The 18,156-nt window shown below is 39.5% G+C and overlaps 2 protein-coding genes across 2 annotated transcripts; one reads left to right on the top strand and one right to left on the bottom strand.

Annotated features, from left to right (window-relative positions):
* Positions 1-19: 19 nt before the first annotated feature.
* Positions 20-11,207, bottom strand: zgc:153018 (Transmembrane protein 179-like). The gene is made up of 4 exons (XM_056257309.1): positions 10,876-11,207; positions 932-1,069; positions 450-528; positions 20-332 (listed from the first exon to the last, which is right to left on the bottom strand). The coding sequence occupies exons 1-4, from the start codon at positions 11,196-11,198 to the stop codon at positions 123-125; spliced, it is 750 nt and encodes a 249-aa protein (XP_056113284.1). The 5' UTR covers positions 11,199-11,207; the 3' UTR covers positions 20-122.
* Positions 11,208-13,174: 1,967 nt separating this feature from the next.
* Positions 13,175-18,145, top strand: ttc9c (tetratricopeptide repeat domain 9C). Its single transcript, XM_056257310.1, has 4 exons — positions 13,175-13,318; positions 13,772-14,102; positions 15,019-15,201; positions 17,620-18,145. The coding sequence occupies exons 1-4, from the start codon at positions 13,307-13,309 to the stop codon at positions 17,766-17,768; spliced, it is 675 nt and encodes a 224-aa protein (XP_056113285.1). The 5' UTR covers positions 13,175-13,306; the 3' UTR covers positions 17,769-18,145.
* Positions 18,146-18,156: the final 11 nt, after the last annotated feature.

Genomic DNA, 18,156 nt, shown 5'->3' with positions numbered 1-18,156 from the left:
TGACAACTGTGGGGACTTCCCTTCTACGCTAATCTTGGACCAATCTTCTTGTTCGTTCTTTCCAATCAATAAAACTGACCTTAGATCAACCTCAAAGTGCAACTTCTATGAATACTGTATGACTAAATAAAAACACTGGGAGTGTGTGAAGGGTGCGAGTGTGGATGTGGATGATGAATGGGACAAGACACTGCTTGGGTTTGCCCCAGGAGGAGTTCCTTCTCCCTGGATAAACAGGGTCTGCTGATCTGCTGACTGTGGGAATGGTAGAGCCTCATGAAGGACAAAATAGAGTGAGCCAACCATAGAGTTGTTACACACCACAGAGAGATCTGCAAAGAGAGACACACTTAGGATAATGCATTAACATGTAAAATATGCATATTGTGTTGAACTGCGACAGATCTCTGACCGAAATACAAGTCACTTGCACTCAATTACTTCTTTACCTGCGCACAATTGAGCTCAGAGTAGAACGAAGATGTCTCAACGTCCAGATATAGAGGAACAGACTGTGACTCAGCACAACTGCAGAGAAAGAGAGAATCAGTGATTATTTCACTATGTAACATTATGTAGTCATTTAATCCAAGTCAAAAGTCAGGTCGACTTTATTTATATAGCGCTTTTTACAATACAGATTGTTTCAAAGCAGCTTTACAGAGATAACAGGAAAATAATGCAACTAAGTTTGTTTCTAAAAGAAAATAGCGTCATAGTCTAGCTTAAGTAAGTTCAGTGATTGTTCATTTTTGTTGAAAAAAAGTTATTTATTTAGTTCATTTATAGCCGGTCTGGAGAAAATCATGATGTCATTGTCCAGCTCAGTACAGTTCTCATATAATGGTGTCAATGCAGGCAGATCAATAATATTGTTAAATATTACATGTGCAAACTTGACATTAGCTTGCAAATTTAAGGCATAGTGTACCTGTAGGGTCTGGTGTTATGATCTGTAACAGTGTTGCACCAGGACACCAGACCCAGGGTGAGGGTGACACTGGCCCCACCGGAGAGGAACAGCACACATAGACTCAGCAGCAGTGTGAGGAAGGCAGAAAACAGCGTGCTGCAAGAAAAAAAGGGAAAATAAAAACCAATGGATAACACAGTTTAGTTTCTGATACATATAAAGCATAATTATAATGTGCAATGCCCGTGCAAAATCTGTTTTTGTGTGTTTTGAGTAATTGTTGGTTTGGTATCTTTGAGTTGCTGAATAGCCTAAGCTACTATTACACACGAGCCTAAACTCTGAGAAAACGATAACGTTATGGGCACCAGAATAAAATATAATATTCAGAATTAAACAGTTTAGCTGACTTACAGATTCAGTTAAATCACTACTTTTTCAAAAATGAACCGCTCCTTTTTCGAAAAGACTCGATATTTTTTCCAAAAATGAATCACTACTTTTTCAAAAAGAATCGCTACTTTTAAAAAAAAAGAATCGATACTTTTGCAAAAGTGAATCGCTACTTTTTCGAAAAGAATCGCTACTTTTAATAAAAAAAGAATCGATACTTTTGCAAAAGTGAATCGCTACTTTTTCGAAAAGAATCGATACTTTTTTAAAAAAAGATTCGCTACTTTTCCAAAAAAAGAATTGCTACTTTTTAAAAAAAGAATCGCTACTTTTTAAAAAGTGAATCGCTACTTTTTCAGAAAAGAATCGCTACTTTAAAAAAAAAAAAATAATCCCTACTTTTTCAAAAGTGAATCGCTACTTTTTCAAAAAAGAATCGCTACTTTTTCAGAAAAGAATCGCTACTTTAAAAAAAAAAAAATAATCCCTACTTTTTCAAAAGTGAATCGCTACTTTTTCAAAAAAGAATCGCTACTTTTTCGAAAGTGAATCGATACTTTAAAAAAAATTACTCGATACTTTTTTATAGTTCTATACATACTTTTTCATAGTTCTATACATAGTTATTATTAAAAACTAGTGATGCACGATTAATCATATCGCAATCGTAATCACGATGTCAAGCCTATGCGATTATATGACGCAAAATACTGCGATTTTATATGAAATAAACAAATTAGGGCTGTTAACGCAGCACCTGTTATTTTTTGTCATCCTTTGGCTAGTGTTACATGATCCCGCTCTTATTCATACAAATGCTTTAAACCATTCAGCGAGACAAGTCAAAAGAGAGCGCGCTGCCTGTGAATGTCCTGACTGAAATACGCGCGCCAGTATCATGCGCATGCACAGACCGCGCGCCAGAATACAGTTCTCTTTCCGCTTGAAGTGAACGAACAACAACACACACAATTATGCCAAAATATAATTTTTCGAGTGTCTTCATAACATAAGAGCAGTCTTTTGATGGTCGTAAAGAGTTGTGAGAGAATAAGGCGCGTGTGAGATCCGCCTCACTGTCAGCAACTCTTAAAGGGCCAGCATCCAATAATGCTTTCTTTCAGTAAAGTTAATCAAAGAACAAAGGGAACAGAGAAAAACACTCACTGCTCTTGACCAAAGAACGTGTGTAGCTTTAAATAGGATTTTATTCCATATAATTTATAATTTATGCAGCGCAGACTGTTTGATAACTTTATTCAATTTCTGTATATGTCCTACCTGTAGACAGGAAGTGCACAGGTAAATATGACATTTATTATGGGTTTACGTGAGGATTGTTTGAAGTTCACTTAAATTAAAATTAAATTAATTTTTATCCAGACATCAATGGCTTATTGATCATTATAGGTGTTATCAATCATTTAGTTGTTGTTGCTAGTTTGAGTGGAGAAATACACATTTCAGAATTATCACTAATCTGTGTGTGCATTTTGCTTTAGAACCAAGCAAGTTGACTCATGAAACCATTTGTTTATTATATCGCAATCGCATATCGCAATATTGACCTCAATAATCGCAATATGACATTTCCCCCAAATCGTGCAGCCCTATTAAAAACTATGTATAATTACATTGAATCGTAAAAAGAATAATGTAACAAAATAATAATGTAATAAATGTATAATTACATTGTAATAAATGTATAATAAGACTAACAAATGTATAATTACATTATTTTACAATACTTTTTTCAAAAAGAATCGCTACTTTTTCAAAAATGAATTACTACTTTTTCCTAAAAGAATCTCTACTTTTTCAAAAGTGAATCGCTATTTTTTCAAAAATAAATCGCTACTTTAAAAAAAAAGAATCTCTACTTTTTCAAAAAGAATCGCTACTTTTTTAAAAGTGAATCGATACTTTTTCATAGTTCTATACAGTTTTTCATGTAACAAAATAATAATGTAACAAATGTATAATTACATTTAAATAACACTAATGTATAATTACATTGTAAGAAACGTATAATTACATGTAATAAATGTATAATTACATTGTATTAAATGTATTACATTGTAATAAATGTATAAGACTGCAACAAATGTATTATAATTACATTGTAATAAACGTATAATAACACTAATGTATAATTACATTGTAATAACACTAATGTATTTAGCTCGCTCGTGAGCCAGCTGTCAATCATAGTCCGCGCAGACAGGCGCGGTCATTGTTGATATGCTGGAGCTAGGGGTGTGCGATATGACGATTTTTGATCGTGGACGATTAAAATGTCTCCACGATCTGCTTTCGAAGAAATATCGTAGTATCGTGCATTCTATCAGTTGCTGTTCTGGCGCCTCTGGCCCAACATGCTGAACAACGCAACGTATATTCACATAAAATGTTAACGCAGCGGAACGAAACACTGCAGTTCACAAAAGTTCATAATTTGCATGTGCTTTAATGCCTTGTCGGTTAAACATTTATTCGCGTGCTGATGCGCTGTTCTAACATGTGCGTTTCTCAGCGCGTACATGTGAAGCTCACATGCACTAAAAGCCTGTCTACCAGCGCCTGGATACTGGACTAAGTTATCTTTCGAGTCTTATTGTGCTAATACTGTCAAATACACACAAGGTTTACATAAACAAAATCAGTTATGTCTAAAGCGAAAGCAAACTTGAGAAAATTGAGAGAAAATCTGCTTGTCAAATGCGTGTAGATTAGACGCGGCGCGCACAGCTCTTAAAGAGACAGTAGCAATAGTAAACATGCTGCCGCTTGTCCTTAAAGAGATAGTTCACCCAAAAAAAAAAAAGTATCATTATTTACGCACTCTAATGTTGTTCCAAACCTGTATTAATTTCCTTCTAATATTTTTCTAATATTAATATTTTGAAGAATGTGGCTATCCAAACAGTAGCTCGTCCCCATTGACTTCCATAGGAGAAAAATATACTATGGAAGTCACTGCGGTACATCAACTGTTTGGTTACCCACATTCTTCCAAATAACTTTTATTTTCAACAGAAGAAATAAACTTATTCGAGTTTAAAAGAACTTGAGAGAGTAAATTATGACAATTATATATTTTTTAGGAGAACTAATATCCTTAAATGTTAATAAAACAACAAAATGCAAAGAGAAAATCACTCACTCCTCTTGACTGATAACTTTTAATAGTAGCTTTAATAAGTATCATGGATAATTTATACAGTGAAGTCTATGTTTTGTTTTATGTTCATTTAATTACTTTCTTCAATGCTACTGTTAAATACACCTACTGTAGCTGAAAACATAAAGCACTGTTTATTTAATTTGTATATTAAGTTGTGTATGTGTAATGTGTATCTTTGATCTTAATATTTAATAACAAAGAAAATAATGAAAAATGTTTTATCTTCGCCCCTGTCTGCCATTCTTTTTTATTTTATATTTTGTTATCTAAGGCTTTGTTTTTAAAATATGGACATTAGTTTGGCTGTAATGCTCAGTCACAAAATAGTAAAACCAAGAATCGTGATAAAATCGTGAATCGTGATTTTCCTGAAAAAAATCGTGATATGATATTTTTGCCATATCGCCCACCCCTAGCTGGAGATGAAATCGAGTAGTCGGGAAATCGTGTAACAAAACTGATATAACTCACTACATATCATTTCACACACCAGACTGCTTTATAAACGAGGATCAGTATAAAGCTGGATTTGCTAAGAAGCTGCTCATGAAAAAAGGATCGGTACCAGCTATTCGTGTTCCTGCTGACCAGAAGAACTGAAGTGAGTGTAACGTTTTATTAAACTTTATATTAATATATTAATCTTTGCAAATCGCTAGCTGCACGCTTCACAATGAATGCGTCTAAGGTTTACACTCAGGGTACATTACGGCATGTTTTCTATGTATGATGATGTTCTCAATATAATTCATAATCCCACGTTTATACTGAACAACGCGTTATGGTTAGGGGTGGGCGATATGGCAAAAATATCATATCACGATTTTTTTCAGGAATTACTTCTTTTTCAGAAGTAAACAGTTTAGCTGACAGAATGTTTATTTTTAAACCACAATTTTTAAACCACAACCCTCTCTAATGTCAGAATGTTTATTTTTAAACCACAACTTCAATGTGTGCTTCTTTTACAGATATATTTAACGATATATTTTGCATTTCTAATCCAAACAATGTCAAACTCTGCACAGCACTTACTCGTGCCCGTAGCAAGACACCTGTCAAGTTTGAAATCCATCGGACTAATGGTTCGAGAGATATTCGATTAACATCAGACAGACACACAGACAGACAGACGTTCCTGTAATTTATAGATAGACTAGTACAATGCACGTATAAAATCTGTTTTTAGTAATTGTTGGTTTGGTATGTTTGAGTTGCTGAATAGCCTAGGCTACTATTACACAGAAGCCTAAACTCTGAGAAAACGATAACGTTAAGCGCACCAGAATAAAATATAATATTCAGAATTAAACAGTGTAGCTGACTTACAGATTCGGTTAACATCCACAAATGAATAAGCGTGACGATTCAGGGAGCAGCTACACAGTGAACTCAGAGAAAACGCTACGCTTAAAGGGATACTCCACTTTTTTGGGAAAAGGCTCATTTTACAACTCCCCCAGAGTTAAACTGTTGAGTTTTACCGTTTTTGAATCCATTCAGCCGATCTCCGGTTCTGGCGGTACCACTTTTAGCATAGCTTAGCATACATTATTGGAGTGGAAAAGACCATTAGCATTTCTAAAAAAAAAATTACCAAAGAGTTTCGATATTTTTACTATTTAAAACTTGACTCTTCTGTAGTTACATCGTGCACTAAGACCGACGGAAAATGTAAAGTTGCGATTTTCTAGGCTGATATGGCTAGGAACTATACTCTCATTCCTGCGTAATAATCAAGAAACTTTACTGCCGTACCATGAGAGCAGCAGGCGTAATGATAGGACGCAGCGCCTGAAAATAGTTCCATTGTGTTGACGGAAAGTGGCCTATTTTCAGGCGCTGCGTCATATCATTACGCCTGCTGCTTATTACGCAGGAATGAGAGTATAGTTCCTAGCCATATCAGCCTAGAAAATCGCAACTTTACATTTTCCGTCGGTCTTAGTGGACGATGTAACTACAGAAGAGTCAAGTTTTAAATAGGAAAAATATCGAAACTCTTTGGTCATTTTTTTTTTAGAAATGCTAATGGTCTTGTCCACTCCCATAATGTATGCTAAGCTATGCTAAAAGTGGTACCGCCAGAACCGGAGATCGGCTGAATGGATTCAAAAACGGTAAAACTCAACAGTTTAACTCTGGGGGAGTTGTAAAATGAGCCTATTTCCAAAAAAAGTGGAGTATCCCTTTAAGCAAACAGTTTGTGAATAGGCTACTACAAATGATGGCCGTGAATAAAATATAATATTCAGATATTTTTAAACCACATGTTAGTTGCTAATGTCAGAATGTTTATTTTAGTGTGCAGTGTGGAGGGGGAGTGGCCACTCAGTGTGCAGTGTGAGAGGGAGAGTGGCCACTCAGTGTGCAGTGTGGAGGGGGAGTGGCCACTCAGTGTGCAGTGTGGAGGGGGAGTGGCCACTCAGTGTGCAGTGTGAGAGGGAGAGTGGCCACTCAGTGTGCAGTGTGGAGGGGGAGTGGCCACTCAGTGTGCAGTGTGAGAGGGTGAGTGGCCACTCAGTGTGCAGTGTGGAGGGGGAGTAGCCACTCAGTGTGCAGTGTGGAGGGGGAGTGGCCACTCAGTGTGCAGTGTGGAGGGGGAGTGGCCACTCAGTGTGCAGTGTGGAGGGGGAGTAGCCACTCAGTGTGCAGTGTGGAGGGGGAGTGGCCACTCAGTGTGCAGTGTGGAGGGGGAGTGGCCACTCAGTGTGCAGTGTGGAGGGGGAGAGTGGCCACTCAGTGTGCAGTGTGGAGGGGGAGTGGCCACTCAGTGTGCAGTGTGAGAGGGAGAGTGGCCACTCAGTGTGCAGTGTGGAGGGGGAGTAGCCACTCAGTGTGCAGTGTGGAGGGGGAGTGGCCACTCAGTGTGCAGTGTGAGAGGGAGAGTCGCCACTCAGTGTGCAGTGTGAGAGGGTGAGTGGCCACTCAGTGTGCAGTGTGGAGGGGGAGAGTGGCCACTCAGTGTGCAGTGTGGAGGGGGAGTGGCCACTCAGTGTGCAGTGTGAGAGGGTGAGTGGCCACTCAGTGTGCAGTGTGGAGGGGGAGTGGCCACTCAGTGTGCAGTGTGAGAGGGTGAGTGGCCACTCAGTGTGCAGTGTGAGAGGGTGAGTGGCCACTCAGTGTGCAGTGTGGAGGGGGAGTGGCCACTCAGTGTGCAGTGTGGAGGGGGAGTAGCCACTCAGTGTGCAGTGTGGAGGGGGAGTGGCCACTCAGTGTGCAGTGTGGAGGGGGAGTAGCCACTCAGTGTGCAGTGTGGAGGGGGAGTGGCCACTCAGTGTGCAGTGTGGAGGGGGAGTAGCCACTCAGTGTGCAGTGTGGAGGGGGAGTGGCCACTCAGTGTGCAGTGTGGAGGGGGAGAGTGGCCACTCAGTGTGCAGTGTGAGAGGGAGAGTGGCCACTCAGTGTGCAGTGTGAGAGGGTGAGTGGCCACTCAGTGTGCAGTGTGAGAGGGTGAGTGGCCACTCAGTGTGCAGTGTGGAGGGGGAGTGGCCACTCAGTGTGCAGTGTGGAGGGGGAGTAGCCACTCAGTGTGCAGTGTGGAGGGGGAGTGGCCACTCAGTGTGCAGTGTGGAGGGGGAGTAGCCACTCAGTGTGCAGTGTGGAGGGGGAGTGGCCACTCAGTGTGCAGTGTGAGAGGGAGAGTCGCCACTCAGTGTGCAGTGTGAGAGGGTGAGTGGCCACTCAGTGTGCAGTGTGAGAGGGAGAGTGGCCACTCAGTGTGCAGTGTGAGAGGGTGAGTGGCCACTCAGTGTGCAGTGTGGAGGGGGAGTGGCCACTCAGTGTGCAGTGTGGAGGGGGAGTGGCCACTCAGTGTGCAGTGTGGAGGGGGAGTGGCCACTCAGTGTGCAGTGTGAGAGGGAGAGTGGCCACTCAGTGTGCAGTGTGAGAGGGTGAGTGGCCACTCAGTGTGCAGTGTGGAGGGGGAGTGGCCACTCAGTGTGCAGTGTGGAGGGGGAGTGGCCACTCAGTGTGCAGTGTGAGAGGGAGAGTCGCCACTCAGTGTGCAGTGTGAGAGGGAGAGTCGCCACTCAGTGTGCAGTGTGAGAGGGGGAGTGGCCACTCAGTGTGCAGTGTGAGAGGGGGAGTGGCCACTCAGTGTGCAGTGTGAGAGGGGGAGTGGCCACTCAGTGTGCAGTGTGAGAGGGGGAGTGGCCACTCAGTGTGCAGTGTGAACAAGCGTGCCGCACAAGCCCTGAAAAGTGAAGCCAAAACGTCTCGATCGCCCCCCGGTGGCCGGTCCTAGTATAGCTCATAAACCCCGCCTCCCCATGTTATTCAACGGCACGTGAGACCAACTAAACAATTAAATTACACTTTAAATATCGTTTTTTCAAAGATGGTTTCTGTCTTTTACTGTAGTTTTTATCCCGCTGATGTAATTTAAAGTGTTTGTTTTTAAAATAAGTTTGTTTTTAGTTAGTTATTTGATGCAGTGGTGGTGACGTCATGATTGACAGCTGTGATTGACAGGTTCTCTAAGTGAAGTAGTCACTGAAGCACCAACAGACTTTTTTTCGGGATCTTCGGAGGACTGAGGAGATTGGAGCTTTAAATTTAATATCTAAATTTCTATAATTAATTTTTAAAAAGTGCAGGAGCCTGTGCTTCTGATTGATTCTGCGAGAGTGAGGGCGGGGCCTTGATTTCACGGCTTTACTTCCTGCTCACGACTGCGCATGTCTGGTCCCGAAATCGCTTCTGCGCAGACTCAAGTTCCAAGATGTCAGGCGATATCGGGACACTGGCGGCTTCAGTTCTCTCCAATGGAAGAGAGTGAAGGGGCGTCGTCCATCTTTTTTTACAGTCTATGAGTGTGAACCATTGAACTACATGGTTGCAAAACAATTTATAATGGTGATATTAGGTGACATGTATTTGGGTATGTGTGTACAGGTAGCAGGAGTTTAGATTAGATTTACATTAGTATCAACTTTATTGTGCAGATTACAATTATAGAGACAATGAAAGGCAGTTAGCGTCTTTTATGTTTAGTTGGTGAATAGCACAGGCTACTATTTACACAGTAGCAATCATGTTAAGCGCACCAGAATAAAATATAATATTCAGAAGTAAACAATGTAGCTGACTTACAGATTCGGTTAACATCCACAAATGAATAAGCGTGACGATTCAGGGAGCAGCTAAACAGTGAACTCCGAGAAAACACTTTGCTTGAGTAAACAGTTTATTAATAGGCTACTACAAATGATGGCCGTGAATAAAATATAATATTCAGATATTTTTAAACCACAACCCTCTAATGTCAAAATGTTTATTTTTAAACCACAACCTTCTAAACATCATCTAAACATCTTTAATCTGTGCTTCTTTTACCGAGATATGCGAATAACACAGACAGACGTTTCTGTAATTTATAGACGGATGTGTGTCTATGTATGCTATATTATATTTATATATACTGTATATTATATGTGTGTGTGTACTGTATATTTTTTTAATCGTGATTAATCGATTTGACAGTATGTATGTGCAAAATCAGTTTTTGTGTGTGTTTTAGTAATTGTTGGTTTGTTGTGTGTTTGAGTGCTCGTTGTTACAATTACACAGCAAAAGTTCAGTGACATTTTTATTTGTGCATGGTAAAGCAAATACTGATGCTGACATAATGACATACAATTAATATGGAAAATTTAACTATATATTGACAACTAACTACTTCTGAAGAATAACTACAATATTCAGAAGTAAACAGTGTAGCTGGCTTAATGTTTAGTTGACCGAATATTTATTTTTAAACCACAACCCTCTCTAATGTCAGAATGTTTGTTTTTAAACCACAACCCTCTCTAATGTCAGAATGTTTGTTTTTAAACCACAACCCTCTCTAATGTCAGAATGTTTGTTTTTAAACCACAACTCCAATGTGTGCTTCTTTTACCGATATATTTAACGATATCTTTTGCATTTCTAATCCAAACAATGTCAAACTCGGCACTGCACTACTCGTGTCCGTATGTAACTTAGCAAGACAACAAGTTTGAAATCCATCGGACTAACGTTAACGGTTCGAGAACAGACAGACAGACATTCCTGTAATTTATAGATAGATATAATATAAATAATACATATTTAAAATAAGTATAATTTATTGTGTTCGTTTAAAAAAACATTTTAATAAAACAACTGAATGTTATTTATACACAAATATATTATATGTATATATAGCTAATTTAATATTATTTAAACATATATTGAATACAAATTTTTTTTTGCTTAGATACAACAATATATAGTTTCATTTATTGTTGTTATTTGATAGAAATATGCCAATTCAAGTTTCTACTTTTATGTAGATATGTAATGTTAATTTGATCATTTAATGTTTTTTTTTATATTTTCTGTAAGTCACATTATCACTCACTCGTCGTGCCGTCGAGAGAGGTAGAACAGGCTCCTCCAGCCCTGAACTGCGCCGTACAGCACCGTAAACACACCGACAAATGTGGCGAACTGGCAGGCGGCCAGTGGACCCCATTGTTGCACCACCAGATGAGTGACCGCTTTGGACTCTCCTTCGCCCACCGTGAGGTTCTCCGTCCTCCAGAAGCCTTGACTAAACAGCGCGCACCTCCCCTTGAAAGCGGATCCGTTGAGGGCGAGCGGCACGACCACCAATAGCCCAGCGATAACGGACAGGGTGTGGGCGGCGCAGTGAGCCAGCAAGAGTCGCCGATCCAGCTCCATGTACTCAAAGATTAGGAGTCTAGTTTACCTGTTACAAACTCGATGTTTGTTTTCGACAGTAAATGTAAACTGTACAGTGGAATTTTACAGCACAACACAGAGAGTGTATATTTGTGTCTGGACTCCTCCCCTCCGGCGGCGGGACGGTTACACAACGGTTCTGCTCTGACTTTTGAGTGTGACGGCGGGCTGCGCGTGACGCTGATGACGCACTCTCACCACAAGATCCGCACGTACGCGCGAATATAGAGCTGCAATCTTAACTGACTTTGTTTTATATCAAATATGTGTGTAATTTATTTAATTCAACTGTATATTTACAAATGTCAGCAAAAGTGGGTGTTGGGGTTTTTCCATGACAATGGCAGCGCCACAGCCACACCCCTAAAGCTTAATTCGGTCAGTGGATCAGCGCTGCGTTTATGTAAGGCCGATTACAGACCAAACATACCACAACTTAAAAATGGGTCATCATCCGTCATGCAAAGACTCTCTAAATCAAACGTTACACTAGCTGTTCTTACAAAGGAAACGGCCTGGAATTTATCAGACCCACGTTATAATCCAAAAATTGCAAGTTTAAAACCCACCAAGAAATAAAACGAAAAGGTGACATTTGATGCATCAAATTTGTCCAGGTACTGTAGAAACGCATGACATATTGAGTCACTGAATTTAGGAATTTAAATAATTTGTTTCCGTCCCATCATAATGAGCAAACACTATAACATCGTTCTAGTTATAGCTAACAGTCGGGACTCGGGATCAATATTTGTTTTAGTTTATGACATATCAATTTAGGATCGATTAATGATATCATATCATTAATCCTAAATTTAAAAGGTAGGATAATTTGATATATACTGATGCTTCCAACAAGTCTATGGAATATATCTTAAATTTCTTTATTTTGTTTGATTTTTTCACATTTTTTAGTTGAAACAGACTCGCTTCTCAAATCTCTTGAATGTTTAACTTTTCCGGTTTAATCTATTTTCCTAATCTTGTCATTTTGCTACCTTGTTTGTTACATGTGAAGTTTTGCGTATATACTCTTTAATTTAAGTTTCAAGTTTCATTAAGTAATTTTAAAAATAAGTCATTCCACAATAACTTTATTATCCGTTATAATTATATTGTAATGGTTGGTTGGTTATATAATAATAGGGCGCCCTTTTTTTCCATTTAGTTTATTAATTCACTGAATATAGACGTGATTGTGTAGGCCATAGACTGTAAAAAAAGATGGACGACGCCCCTTCGCTCTTTTCCATTGGAGAGAACTGAAGCCGCCAGTGTCCCGATATGGCGCTGACATATTGGAACTTGAGTCTGCGCAGTAGCGTTTTCGGGACCAGTCATGCGCAGTCGTGAGCAGGAAGTAAAGCCGCGAAATCAAGGCCCCGCCCTCACGCTCGTTGAATCAATCGTAAGCACACGCCCCGCACTTTTCTTAAGTGGCCTTGTCTGCTCCGTTCCTCGCCAATGATGTCTGCTGATTGTAGTACCTCGTTAAAATAAGGTAAATACAACTACTAACCACATAATCAACATTATGAAAAAAAGTCCGTTGGTGCTTCAGTTACTACTTCGCACAGAGAACCTGTCAATCACAGCTGTCAATCATGATGTCACAGCACCGTTTTTATAGCATCAAATAACTAACTAAAAACTAACTTATTTTAAAAACAAACACTTGAAATTACATCAACGTGATAGAAACTACAGTAAATGACAGAAACTATCTTTAGAAAAAAGGTATGTGAAGTGTAATTTAATTATTTTGTTGGTCTCACGTCCTGTTGAATAACATGGGGAGGCGGGGCTTATGAGCTAAACTAGGACCGGTCACCGGGGGGCGATCGAGACGTTTTGGCTTCACTTTTGAGGGCTTGTGCGGCACGCTTGGTGTAGGCTAAATCTCTCATGTGATGTTGCGCTATTAATATTCTACCGGTACGAGGCAGTATTGCCAATTGTACTTCAGCAACCATAGCCACGAAGAAGAGTGTCAGAATTGTTTCTTTAGCGTCCCACTCCCAACAAAATTATCCTCATTAAACTGGCTTCTCTAAGCAGACTGCAGCCATTTTAAAGCTTTAAACGCTATGGACGAAACGGTAAAAAATATACTTAGCATATGTTGTTTCCTTTTATATGTGATAAAAATCGGGGCAATTTACTGATGCATGCTGTGATTGGGCGCAGTTCAAGTTCAATGAAAAGATCTGGTTAGATTTCAAAAAGTTATGTGACTTTAATTATGTAAACTCGGTTGCACGCCCTCATAATTTGTGTGCCCGTTTGCTTGGATTTATTTATTTATTAGCAATAATTTTAGATGTGTGATCATTGTTAAAACTCTGATTGGAAAAACAGCTAAGACCAGCCTAAGGTGGTATGTTGGTCTCCCTGCCTGGTTAGGCTGGTCTGCTTGTGGTTTTAGAGGGTACTGGGAGGGTTTTCACCTGGTCATGCTGGGAGACCAGCTACACCAGTTTGGTTTGTGTCGTTAAGTGTCTATAATGCAGTAGTTTTATGTTGTCATCACTTACAGCTGTTATGTGTGGCAGGCTTTAGATCCTACTGCAGGGGATGATGGGTCAGAGGCAGCGGCCGGTGCTTCGTCATGTTTGGGAGCCACCAGAGGATCATCTCGTTCCCGTTTGGACTCACAGCTCCAGGATGCCATTCGGTTAAAGACAGAGGGGAATGGATTCTACCGGGAGAAAAATGTGCGAGCTGCCATCGGACGTTATCATCGTGCCTTGCTCGTTCTCCGTGGCCTGGACTCAGAGGTGAACTCTGTCCTGCAAGGGTTTGGGGCTCAGGTGCCTAAACTGAGCCAGGAGCAGGAGGACCTGCTGAGGAGCACTCAAGTAGACTGCTATAATAATTTAGCAGGTTTGTAATCCTTACAAAGAAGTACTTTGGCAGTGTGACATGGTAATGCTGTGGTACCGAATATCACAACACTAAAACGTTATCATTTTGCAGACAATGTTATCCGAAGCGACTTTCTAAGCATGTTCACAGAATTTCTTATTGGGCAGGAATTAACATAGTATTATTATTGGTCAGACTTTATCATGCCATTTGGGTTATTCAATTCCTATTGGTTTAAAACCTCCAAACCAAATGGTTCCATTTCTGTCTATCTCAGCATAACAGTTTCCATCATTTTACCAGGATCCTATTATTTGCTTTCAGCCTTTGCTGGTGCTTGTCATATCACCTTGACCACATGTTAAAACCTTTAACCCTAGCATTTTCCCATGTTAGTCATACAAGAAATAGGAGATAAGAGTCCTACAAACTTGGTCCTTAATCTTTGATGTAGGATCACCCATTTCATGACAACCCATAGCACAAATCAAGATCTTGCTTTATTATCCACTACATGTTTTGTTTTTTGTTTGTTTTTTGCAAAGAAATTAGTACTTTTATTCAGCAAGGACACTCAATTTATCCAAAGTGAATTCTATTTAAAATAAATGCTGTTCTTTTTAACTTTCTATTCATCAAAGAATCCTGGGGGGAAATGTATCACATTGTTTCCACTTGTTTGGAGTAATGGCTGCTGAAAATTCAGCTCTGCCATCACAAGAATAAATTACCTTTTAAAATATATTTGTAATAATATTTCAGTTTTTACTGTTTTTTGACCAAATAAACACAGCCTTAGTGAGCATAAGAGACGTCTTTAATTAAAAACATTAATCAAATCTTACAGACCCCAAACAAACCCTTTTGAACAGTAGTGTATGCAAAACTTATCTGGGAAGGCATTCTCCGCTTGACCTATTTCTGTGTCACACAGCATGTTTGCTGCAGCGAGAGGTGGTGGACTACACCCGTGTGCTAGAGTACAGTCTGAAAGTGCTCCATTGGAGGGCAGGGGACATTAAGGCCCTGTACAGAGCTGGAGTGGCTTCATTAGAACTGGGTGATGCTCCGGCTGCTCGACAGTACCTCATACAGGCCAGCAGAGGGAAACCGAACGGTAAAAACCAACCATATCCCACACCTTTTCTTGTCTATTTCATTCTTTCCTAATCTGCACCATGGGTTCGGGTTGATTTTCAGGCAAACTATTTGAAGGGGCATCCATTTGTAAATTGTGTCCGAAACCGTTGTGGACGTTATCGAGTGTACTCATTCTATTCCACATTGCACCAGCCAATGTACACTCAACGGTGGACTAACGTAGGTTGTAGTGATTGACAGAGCCGTAGCTAGAGGATTCGGGGCCCCCTGAAAAAATATTGATGTGGGCCCCCACCACCCTCCACCAATATCATATAGGCTACTGTACAATAGATGAACATGGAGGCCCACATGTAACAGAAGATGGTGATGTTGTTGTGAAACCTTTATTTTAAAAGTTAAATGTTTATATAAAAATTACAACTAATAAAAACTAACAAAAAGCAAGAAATTGTTAAATAATAATAAAACCAATTTTTAAAAAGTAATATTTTTCCCCCCCCATCAGTCTGTTATAATTCATAAATCAAAAAGTAAACATTTAGAAATTGACAAGAATGTAGTCTAATTAAAAAAATAAAACCATATTGCCTTATTTTTTAATAAAGATAATATGGAACTGGTAATATTATTAAATAAAGCGAATACATTTATTCATCCAATTGCAGTGTGTTGTATTCGTGTTTTCTCGATGTTTTAAATATCATCAGCCGGCAGGTCAAATGCATAATGCAATGCGTCGTGACTCGTGTAATTTTTTTTAAAACTCTATTTACAATAGTGTAAAAAGACAGGAATTTAGACCACGTAATCATTCGGTCGATTGTGGCGCGCACCGATAATAAAAAATTACTGTACACGGCAGACTGTAGACACAAGTTTTCTAATTCCCAGCGAAATAACAATATATAACCGGTCTTTAAGAACGTCTTGATCGACTGGGATACAACCACTCTCCTTGCCTCCCTCTCCGTCTTTTCCTGGCATTTCTGGTACCTGATTTTTGTTTTCTTTTCCCCGACATTTTTCAGTCAGTCAGTCTCCTGCTCTTCCACCAAGTTCATCGTTATCTTCAGGCTGCCGCCTCAACTCTGATTGGTTCTGTTCACGAGCTGGGGTGGGACTTACAATTTTATTGGGTCCATCTGATGTTTGTCACTGACTCTGACTGAATAATTAATAAATACTTTAGGTCGGACTAAACCATTTTTAAGGAGGTAAGAGAAGCAGATATTTGGAAAAATATTTACCCAAATTCCACGTTTTTGTGGTTTTCATTTAAATCTCAGGCATACAACTAATATAAATATTAGAATTATTCATACAACAGGGGCCTAAATAGTATAACTGCTGGATTTTGTGGGGCCCCCTGGGCAGCGGGGGCCCCTATAATTGTCACCACCTTTCACCCCACTAGCGACGGCCCTGGTGATTGATGGTTTAGGGGGCAATTTCAGATTCAGCAAATGATTTCGCTCGATTCGATTTCAATCAAATTATCGTTGTTTTGTTATAAACGCACAGAAATCTAATTGGGATTTTTTTTAATTTTTTTTTAGATTTTTAAATCTGGGGTCGTTCACACAGAATAGGCTACTTGTTGCAATTTAATTGTCTGTGTACATATGGATGTCAGATCTTTCCTTTCGTTTCGCTATTTTTTCAGTCTCGTCATGAGCAACGTTAAGAGTAAGTCAAGTTAAAAATAGTTTAAAAACATGTCAAGGGACCCCTGCATTCCCTTCCATTCCATTATCTATATTTAAATGCAAGAAGGTGTTCTGTGTGAACAGGCATCTAAAAATACAGGCTGAATGCCACACAGAATCGGTTAATCAGTGAAAATGTTCTGCATGATACAGACTGAAAGTGTGCAATGATAGTCGTATGGAAATCATTAAAGTCACTCCTGATATAACAATAAAAAAGATGAGAAAAGCCAGACAAAGTGTTCCCTTTAAATTATTTGCCTGCTAATTTAAATAACCAAACTGTCCACAGTACTGCTGTGCAACTCAAGATTTATTTACTTTGATTTAAAAGGCATATCTACAAATGTTTGCTTGTCCTATTAGATAAAAAATGTATGTGTGACTGTGAATACTATTTGAAATACTTTTTTTGTAGGTGTCAAGAAGTGTGCAGTAAAATAAAAGTCCCCTAAAAAAGGTTTGGAACTACTGGTCTAATTAATATGCTTCCTGGGAATTTCTGATACAGTTTTCTCAGGGGATTCAGCATGTGTTGAATTTTGAGCCTGTTACGTAATGTAGTGTTGTTACATTTTGTGGATTGATCCATTTTCTTTCAGATTTAGTAAGATCAAACGCTTTGGCAGCTTTCGATTGAACTGCTCGGTTTCGCATCAAATTCATGTCAATGCTTTGATTAAAATTACGATGCCATTCATTTTATCCTGTTCTCTATTTCTCAGATGCCGATGTAAAGAAACAGCTGCAGCGAGTGGAGGAGAGACTCAGCCAAGACTACCAGAAAGAGAAGGCACTGTACAAAGGCATGTTCAGCAAACAGAAACAAGGCGAGGAGCAGTTAGCAGAGGAGAAGACACAGAAACTGGCCTAAATGGACTAATACATGACTCAGCAGGAACATACGTCAAGTTAAATGAACTTCGAGTTGGCCGCATCCTGAAGGAAGTGGGATGTTTTGCCTCAGGGCATGGATAATTTGCTGCATATGGCATTTACTGGTGTTGAAGGTCCCATGGCAGGATTAAACGTGTGACTGAAATCTGGTGCAATGTGGCAGCTTGAAAGATCATTTTAATGCACTTCAAATGCATTGTAGTCTGGTATTGTATGGCTAATGTGCTGTCAAGCTGCTTCTGTGATGCATTCAGTTTCTTCCAGCTGTAGTGTGTTATTTCTGTTCTTTTCATTTTTCAGATGAAAGTTGTCTTGTTTTTTGTTTGTTCATCCTAATAAATATTTTTGAAAGAACCCAAAGCCTA

This window comes from Rhinichthys klamathensis, unplaced genomic scaffold (genome assembly GCF_029890125.1).
Source record: "Rhinichthys klamathensis goyatoka isolate OS25496 unplaced genomic scaffold, OSU_Roscu_1.1 h1tg000136l_1, whole genome shotgun sequence".
Taxonomy (NCBI): domain Eukaryota; kingdom Metazoa; phylum Chordata; class Actinopteri; order Cypriniformes; family Leuciscidae; genus Rhinichthys; species Rhinichthys klamathensis.
Note: the sequence above shows the minus strand (reverse complement) of the source record. Positions and strands in the feature narration are given on the sequence as shown.

Bases quoted from the DNA above. Each gene is read 5' to 3' on its own strand.
- zgc:153018 (XM_056257309.1), bottom strand. From the start codon at position 11,198: ATGGAGCTGGATCGGCGACTCTTGCTGGCTCACTGCGCCGCCCACACC. The intron at 1,070-10,875 runs GTGAGTGATAAT...TTTTTCTTGCAG, and splicing joins CTCTCTCGACGGCACGACGA to CACGCTGTTTTCTGCCTTCC. The intron at 333-449 runs GTAAAGAAGTAA...CTCTCTTTGCAG, and splicing joins CTGAGCTCAATTGTGCGCAG to ATCTCTCTGTGGTGTGTAAC.
- ttc9c (XM_056257310.1), top strand. The intron at 14,103-15,018 runs GTTTGTAATCCT...TGTGTCACACAG, and splicing joins CTGCTATAATAATTTAGCAG to CATGTTTGCTGCAGCGAGAG. The intron at 15,202-17,619 runs GTAAAAACCAAC...TCTATTTCTCAG, and splicing joins CAGCAGAGGGAAACCGAACG to ATGCCGATGTAAAGAAACAG.